At 32.5% G+C, this 9,270-nt stretch overlaps 1 protein-coding gene across 2 annotated transcripts; it reads left to right on the top strand.

Moving 5' to 3' along the window:
• Positions 1-1,780: 1,780 nt before the first annotated feature.
• Positions 1,781-7,138, top strand: LOC141527091 (uncharacterized). Of its 2 annotated transcripts, none has more exons than XM_074242378.1 (2): positions 1,781-2,602; positions 2,677-7,138. In XM_074242378.1, exon 2 carries the CDS (start codon positions 3,126-3,128, stop codon positions 4,137-4,139), a length of 1,014 nt encoding a protein of 337 aa, XP_074098479.1. In that variant the 5' UTR covers positions 1,781-2,602; positions 2,677-3,125; the 3' UTR covers positions 4,140-7,138. Both variants share the same exon structure in this region, with proteins under 2 accessions (XP_074098479.1, XP_074098481.1).
• Positions 7,139-9,270: the final 2,132 nt, after the last annotated feature.

The raw sequence follows: 9,270 nt of genomic DNA, 5'->3' as shown, positions 1-9,270 counted from the left end.
ACGGAGAAAAAAATATTATTAAAATGACTATCCAATGTATCCTTAAAATAACAATCCAGAATTCCAGATTTCTGATTTAAGGATTCATTTGTTTCCCGTAAGCATACAGAGAATAGCTCTTGTATTATTTTTTTCTCCGTGTACATTTTTTCTTTCTACATTAAAAACTCTTCTATTTTTTTTTTTAGAAATAGATGAAAAGTAAGAGATTTGGCAGCGTTTTAGATATAAAAATGCATTGTCTCTTCAATATCTTTGTGTTAGCGGGTTCACTGTACGCGGGTTGGTAAAGACTTTCTTAATACACCTTATAATTTGTCGAGCTTTTATATTTACAAAAAAAATTTGGATTTTTATTCTTTCAATTTTTTATGGCATTTGAAAAACTTAAATTCCAAGAAAAATTATAGTGAATTACTGGGTTAGATTTTGCGAAATTTTTAACATGAAAGTTCTAAAAGAAATTTTTCTTTGAGTACAAAGAAAATACAATCTTGCATACGGAAAAAACATCTTGACTCAAAAAGATATTCATAAAGATAGTTATTATTTTTGGCGGAGGTTTTTTACCTTTTCGCTTATAATATTAATAATTATTAAAAATAGGAAGTTATTGATTTCGGTTTGATATTGAGAAGATGAAATTTCATCAGATTTCTACGTTTTGAGATAGCTATTTTGACTATTCTCTCGAACTAATCAACCAATTTTAATCGAGTTGACGGCGATCAACGCGGGTTTCCCAGCTTAAAACCCGATGAGTTTTTAGAATCGATTGATAAAGCCAAATGAAGTTCATTATAAAAAAACAATTTTTTGAATTTTTTTGACGATCATATCTCACAAACAAATTAATCGATTTTAATAAAAATTAACGGCATTCTATGCGGTCAGTCTAGAACAAAAAAATAATTATAATTTATCAATGTTGTTTTGTCATCTGTTAAATAAGAAAAATTTCTGAAAATAATGTTCCTACCAGTAAACTATCATCAGAATACTCATCTAAAAATTTTAATTTGAATAATCAAGTTATGAATTATCAAAACTGTATACTCAGTGGAGATATAATTTTTAACTGCTCCAATATCAAGTTTGAAAACTGTATATTTTATGGAAGGATTATTAATAATTGCGATCATTCAAGAAAAAATTGAAACGATTAAAAAAAATGCAATAAGAGTTTTTCGCTTATAATATGTTTTGTTTGATAAATTTTATAATAACTAATATAGTTTGTTAAACTAATGAAAATAAATACATCTTTGAAAAAATGAAATTAATTTATTTTTAAAAAATATGACCAGACTTGACTCTTCGAATGTATTTGATGCCTGCCCCCACGACTAGCAGCACTCGCTTCGCTCGTGCCACAAATGTCGAGACAGGCATCAAGACATACTTATCTGCACTTGAAGTTAAAAAAAGGAAAATTGATAACGTACTTTCGTCCCTAATAGAAGGAATGAAAGTTTAACATTTACTCCCGGCGAGAAATACACGTGCGCCCTCTGTAACGACGGGAGGAAAAAATTTCTCATGCATAGTAACACTCGTAACTTGGGACTATTTATTCCGTCGCTATAGCAAATTGTTAGCCGCTGTCATTTCTGTTGCTACCTCTAACCTTTAAAATAATTATCAACATTGTTTAGTCGTCTGTTAATTTAATATTAAAGTATTATTAATGTCAATTCAATACCCCATTAAAAATGAATAACACGACTCTACAAAAAAAATTTTCGTTCTTTGTCCTAAAGTTTATACTATTATTTTCCAGTTAGTTATGCACAAAAACGAAAAGTAAATATCTTTTTTCGATATAAAGTTTGCTTTTGTGATAGTTATAATAATAATACTCATTTTTCAATTTTTTCATAAATTTTAATTGATTTTAATATTTTTAAAAAGACTGCGCGGTGAAAGTGGCGTATTAACGTTTACACTGTGCCGCTAGATGGCACCCAAGTGATAAACATGTAGATTAAAAAGGGGCTAAATCTACTTTAATTATAGAAATGATAACTAGCTTAATTAAACAATCAATGATTAACTTTATTAACAACGATTTAATAAGTACAGGTAAGAGAGAGTAATGCACTTGGCGGTAAAACTTGTAATAATAATAATTAATTTAGCGTTGCTTGTCCGCTATAGCTGTGGCGTGTCTCAGTATGTATTTGTGTGACTGTTTTTGTTTGTTTTGTGTGTTTGGGTGTGTGTGTGAGTGTGTTTGTTATTCCCAATTGTAGTTGGGAATTGGGAATACCAATACCAATACCAATTGGCGCTTTGGTAGCGTTGTTGCCTGCCGAGTCCGGTAGAGGCATGACAGAGGTGCCAATTCCGCCACAAACAACCATCAGGTGTTATTTACAAACCCAGAATAACTTAAAATGTCGTCACGAAAGTGCAAATACGATGCTGATGCATTTTGTTTTATATGTGGTCAATTTATTAGTTCGAGACGTGAAATATGAACTAAAGACATCTCACGTTCTCTGTGAAGCCTATGAAGCATATTTTGACTGTCCTGTACGGAATCAAGATAAGCCATGGGCTCCACATGTTGCTTGTAGTTATTGTAAAAGGTGTTTGGAAGGTAAGCAATTTTTATTTAATTAAGCGATGAATCCAAAATAATGGACATATTAATTTTTATTTTTATATTTTTAGGTTAGTATCGAGGTGAGAAAAGGTCTATGAAATTTACAATACCAAGGGTTTGGCGAGAACCAAAAGACCATATTACTGACTGCTACTTTTGTATGGTGAATCCGAGTAAAAGACGTAGAGGTAAAAATGCAAAATCTATTGAAAATCCTGACCTCGAATCTTCTTCTGCTCCAATTGCTCACGACCTGACATGACCAGTACCTGAGCCACCAAAAAAATTATCGCAGAAAAGTAGCTCATCTTTTAGTTCTTATAAAAGTAATTCCGATAAGGAGTTTTTGCCTACACCTGAACAACCAAAACACTATCTCATTACTTCAGAAGATTTTAACGATCTAATTAGAGATTTAAATTTGCCAAAAACTAAAGCAGAGCTTCTAGGCTCTCGGTTAAAACAGTGGAATTTGCTTGATGATGTTAAGATCACGGATCAGCGGACTAGGCATGAAATGTTTACAACGTTTTTCACGAAAGAAAATGGACTTTGTTTTTGTAATGACATTAAAGGTATGTTTGAAGCAATTGACATACCCTGTGTCCCTAGCGAATGGCGTTTATTCATTGACAGCTCTACAAAAAGTTTAAAAGCAGTTCTATTGCACAACGGAAATAAATTTCCGTCTCTTCCAATTGCTCACTCAGTACATCTTAAAGAAAATTATGAAAGTGTCAAAATTTTGCTTGAATCTGTAAAGTATCGTGAGTATAACTGGGAGCTGATTGGAGATTTTAAAATGGTGGGATTTTTAATGGGGCTACAGGGTGGATATACAAAGTATCCGTGTTATTTGTGCTTGTGGGATAGCAGAGCGGATTCTAAACACTATATTCAACGGTCATGGCCTGTAAGAATAGAATTGTGTGTCGGAAAACAGAACGTCAAATTTGAGCCGATTGTTGAAGCGGAAAAGGTGTTAATGCCGCCTTTGCACATTAAGTTAGGGTTGATGAAACAATTTGTTAAAAAACTGGATGAAACTTCAGAAGCCTTTGGATACTTAAAAAATTTTTTTCCGAAGTTATCGGAAGCAAAGGTTAAAGCTGGGGTTTTTGTTGGTCCGCAAATAAGACAGATTTTCGCCGATGAAAAATTTCCAACGTTGCTGAATCGTACTCAAAAAGCAAGTTGGAACAGTTTTAAAGCAGTAGTTTCTGGATTTTTAGGAAATAATAAAGCTGAAAACTACGAAAAGTTGGTTGAGGATATGCTTACAAATTTTAAGGCCATGGGCTGCAGGATGTCATTAAAAGTACATATGCTGCATGCTCATTTGGATAAATTTAAAAACAATATGGGAGCCTATTCCGAAGAGCAAGGTCAACGCTTCCATCAGGACATCATGAATTTTGAACAACGCTATCAAGGCCAATACAATGAAAACATGATGGGCGACTATATTTGGGGTTTATTAAGAGAAAGTAGCTATGAACATAAAAGAAAAAGTAAAAGTGTGCACTTTTAAGTTATTTTCCACTTTTCTGTAAGCTAATTTGACAGTAAAACTTAATAAAAATAATAAACATTTTTATTTCAATAGTTTTATTTTCAATCAAAAATTAAAATCCGAGATTTTTAAAAATTTCGTTCAATCAGTCTTCTAAGCACAAAAGCAAAGTTTTTCATGCCATATATTTTTTTTCCGTCTTATTACGACCTAAACTACCGAAATTTAATGCTTTGCAATCAAAGTCAAATTTCATGTTGACTCGTGTAATACGTTGTCATCTGAATGATACTGAAGTTAGCTGTCAGCTGTCAATTTTGAAAATTTTTATAGCAAATCAATTATAATAAAAAAATGTTTCTAAAAATTTACACTTGTAATTTTTATTAATTTTCACATGTGGAATTTTTTAACTAAATTTTTTTATGATAATTTTATTGCCATAAAATTCTAAAAAAATTTTTAATGTCTGTCGACTTCAGTGTCATGTCATCTGATGAATCCACCAATATCAAAACTGTATATTTAGTGGAGATACAATTTTTAACTGCTCTAATATCAAGTTTGAAAATTGTGTTTTTTATGGAAAAATTATTAATAACTGTGATCATTTGAGAAAAAATGAAAACGATAAAAAAAAAACGCAATCAGAGTTTTTAGCTTATAATATGTTTTGTTTTATAAATTTATAATCACTAATATAATTTGTTAAACTAATGAACGTAAATTTATCTTTGATAAAATGGAATCAATTTATTTTTAAAAAATATGACCAGGCTAGATTCTTTGAATGTATTTGATGCCTGCCTCCACGACCAGCAGCACTCGCTTCGCTCGTGCCGCAAATGTCGGGGCAGGCATCAAAAACATACTTATCAACATTTAAAGTATTATTAATTTAAGTATAATTAATAATGTACTTTGGACCGGCTATGAAGAAAAATCGTATACACTACACGGGCCAAATGTTGAAATCTCGGTCCTGCGCGCCATGATGCCCTCGGCTTCGCCTCGGGCATCATGACACGCGGGGCCGAAAATTCAACTTTCGGCCCTTGTAGTGTAATATACTATATTACTTACTAAACAATCGGACGTGAAATTTTCAAGTTATGTTGAAAAAAATACTTTTTTGCGATCGACGTAATTTTTTAAGCTCTAACGATTGTTTTATTGAATCAAAAACGATCCAGGAAGAAATGTCGAAGTCACGTAAGAAAAACACTTTCCCAAATAGATCGTTCACCATATCTCACGATCGAATTAACCGATTTTGATCGCGATGACGGCGATCGACGCAGTTTTTTAAGTTTAAAAGCTGATTAGTTTTTGGAATCGATGGATTCAGCAGATTAAAAATTATTTCAAAAAAACCATTTCTTAAAAATTTTATTTTCGAGATTACTCAAAATCTACCGGCCTGAATTACCTCAAATGGTATTGTGACAGGGAAAACTGAACTTCCCATGGTCGTTATCGACCACTTTATTGACGCCACGATAAATGAGGGTTTTCCCTTACCGTTCGATTTTTGACAAGTAGTTCAGACTTGTCACCGGGCGTGCAAATCGAAAGTCCCCACTGCTGTCCCCAAAAACGAAGCGGGGTTGACAATAAGAAAGTTCGAGAACTCGGAGTCAAGGGTTATAAAAGAGCCGACAAAAGAAACATCGAGGCTTTTTGAGCCAGCCCTTGGAACAAGTAACACCTTTTGAGCCAGTGACGCTTTGAGACAGTGAGGCTTTTGGCAAAACAGTGAGTCAGTGTAGTGCTGTGTAGTAAATTCTGTCATCAAGATTTGGGACCATCAAGAAGGAAGTCAATGGACGATCCGGGATTGTGAACCCTTTACTTGGAGTCAGATAGTTCGTTGAAGACGAGAGAGAGACCAAACAGCCGCTGATTTCGCCCGTTTCCACCAGGACTTCACTCAACGTTTGGAGAGTTGTAAAAGTTAAGTCAGGTATTATTATTACAATTATTTCAGACCAAGCTTGAATTTGAAAATTGAGAGGCCTAATTAACTGTAATAAAATTTGTCAATTAATGATAGCTATTGTCTCAGATGTCACTTTTAATTTAGTAGATTCTTTTATAAGTAAATTATTCATAAATGTCAATTAATTAGTTTGTTACAAGCCTTTTAGTTATGGGAAATTAATTAGTTAAAATTAATTGATTAAGTTGAAATAGTAGAAGCATTTGTGAAATTTAGATAGTCAAGGTCACTTGGAATATATGTAGTTTGAATATTTAATGAGGCTTGTTAAATTTGTAGAATTTGAAATTTGTAATCTTGTAAAATTAATTCTAGGCCGTTGGGCTAAATTCAATTAATTTAGTAAATTTAATGAATTAATTTTTTGAGAAAACTGTTAATGAATTTAGTTGAAAAATTTTGGTAATGAATTAAATTAGTGAATTTGGTATTTTGTATTAAAGAAATGTTAAGCGTAAAATTTCAGGAATTTAGAGAATTAGTAATTCGGATAAAGTGGGTATATTAAGTTAGCGTCCGGTGGACGATTTCTGTATGGAATTTAGTGAGTATTTAGAAACGTTGTATAGACGCCCGAGTCGGGGGTACAACGGATTAAGTTAGGAAACCGCTGCGTAGACGCCGAGTCGGGGGCGCAGTCGGGAATAGGTTTTAACTGGTATTCCGTCAGGTTGACGAGGTAAATTATGTTAATTGGTATTCCGCCAGGTTGACGAGGGAAAATTTAGGTTTTAAGGTATTCCGTCGGAGTGACGAGGTTTGAATAAATTGGCAAGGGCCAACGTAGGTGAGAGGTTCTCACAATTAAGTTAGTTATAAGGAAATTGTTAAGTTTGTAGATTGATTGAATAAATCACTTTAATTGTTATAAATAATTTTTTCTCAGTTTTATTTACAGCCTTTCTCGGACTTCTCACGACCCTGTCTTTTCCCTCTCATGCTTCCCCGGTTTCTGGGACACCGTGTCTAAAATCCCAGTGGCGCCCTTTCTAAAGAGGAAAGGGGTAGCTAACTGGACCTGGGCTAAACCCCCCGGTTACAGTATAAAATATCTAGAGGCAAAGAAACTCTTTCGATTGCTGCCAATTCTGTTCCAATCGGTCGAGCCGTTCAAAAGTTATGAGACGTTTACACACACGCCGTCGTAAAAATAGTCAGGGAAGCTTTTGTAAAATAAATAGTTTTCTAACAAAAAATATAGTTAATAATGCTGTTAATTAACTCGTGACCTAGTTTGTCCTTTATATAATTTTTGGATGATTTCTATCACACAAAAATTCTAGAACCCGTTTAACTGAAAAATATTCGTTGGTTTTTAAAGTCTAATCAGCCTATTTTACCTCCCAAACATTTTGAGTGTTGAAAATGTTGGGGGCCTATTTTGCCCCCCCCCCCCTCCCCTACTATGATTCATAAAAAGCGCGATAATTACATTAATTATTTTCATAATGTTATGGGTGCAAGAAAATAAATATTATTTCTAAACAAAGCAGAAGTTTTTCTGCTTTTCTGCTTGAGTTATTCATCAATGAAGCAACAAAAAACGTGATTTTGATTTTTTGATAATTTTGAAGAGTCACTTCTTTAAAACTAATTTACAGATTTCGTCCATCCTAGGACTCATGCGAGCTAATTGTCCAAGGAATCTGTGTACCAAATTTCATTAGGTTCTGTTGAGAATTCGTAATAGAATAACATTCATAAGTCGGCTGTACTACGCATTGCCTAAAAATGGTTCAATAGACATCTTAACTTTTATAACGTAATTAAAAACTGACTCAAGTCAATGTTGTCTACGTCAAAGTAAAAGCAATTTCATGAGATATCACATGAATTTTTCAAAGATTATTTCGGGAAACTTGAAATTTGTTAGGAATTTGTTAGGGACGTTTACAATGAAAAATTCCCGTTTTTAAATTATAGCCCACGTACAGGTACGTTCGTTTAATCTTTAAATCTACCTAATAATGTTTCAAAACACTTTATTTTTAAATCAATAATCCTATCATTCTAAGGACAAACTTGTTTACATGTATATTTTATCTTCGCAACAACCTCTATTCACTAATGGATGATTGGCTTAGGTTAGTTTCAAAAATTTCCTCCTCAGCGGGAGTCAGTAAATTCGAGTTAAAATGCTGACCTTTGAATATATGATAGTAATGGTAATGGTATAACGATAATGATTCAAGAAGTACCATGGGGACTTGATTGCATTAAAGAAAACTTGTTGATATCTATGCACAGTGGAAAGCTTAATTAGGATTCAGAATCTATTTTTACTCACATTTACTAATTCCAATAACAATAATTATGAAATTATCAAAAAAATAGTTATAGAAAAATTGAAATAAAAAAATCGGAAAAAATAAAAAAGAAAATTAGTTATATAAACCTTTGTGAAAAAAAGTCTTTCCAAGATTCAACCTAATTATTATAATTTGATGAAGTGAAAATGAAAGAGTAATAATGTTAGAAATAACTACTTAGGTATTGCTTAATTATTGTTTATTGATACAAAAGAAAAATAACTGTATTAATTGATGTTAAATTACCTACACACTGAATTTAACTAAACAAACAATATTAATTAATTAAATGAAGTTAAATTGACAGAAATAAAATGTTAAATTATTTGCACTAAAATGACTCTAAGTCTGGACAATCGACATTTGATGGTGAAAGGGTTCAGCTCAACTAACTATAACAGAAAAATTATTAGTTACATCTAGTACTCTCAGTACTCAGTATACTCCCACTACTTCATTAAGAGTCAAGGGGTAGTGGAAACATTACCAGGTATACTGAATACAGGACTTTACAGCGAACTGTATACAGTATATATACTATACAACCATGTATATATTAGGGTGTGCCAAAATTCAATTTCTGTGAAGAACCTTTTAAAATTGGAATTTTGAGTTCCGCTTTTGGTAGGAGCTGTGTTTGGGCATTTCCTAAGATATTTTGGGGTGAGACGATTTATTTGAATTTCATAGAATTTTTAACAGGAGATTTAGTTGGGCACTTCCGGTCAAGATTTGAAATTTCAGCGTAAATGCCCAAACTAAACTCCTGTTAAAAAATTCTATGAAAATCAAATAAATTTGATTATTAAGAATATTAATAAAGACTTAAGAATATTTTATG

Source organism: Cotesia typhae, unplaced genomic scaffold, assembly GCF_013202065.1.
Source record: "Cotesia typhae breed Kobodo isofemale line unplaced genomic scaffold, CoteBio_Ctyphae contig_4, whole genome shotgun sequence".
Lineage (NCBI taxonomy): Eukaryota > Metazoa > Arthropoda > Insecta > Hymenoptera > Braconidae > Cotesia > Cotesia typhae.
Note: the sequence above shows the minus strand (reverse complement) of the source record. Positions and strands in the feature narration are given on the sequence as shown.

Bases quoted from the DNA above. Each gene is read 5' to 3' on its own strand.
- LOC141527091 (XM_074242378.1), top strand. From the start codon at position 3,126: ATGTTTACAACGTTTTTCACGAAAGAAAATGGACTTTGTTTTTGTAAT.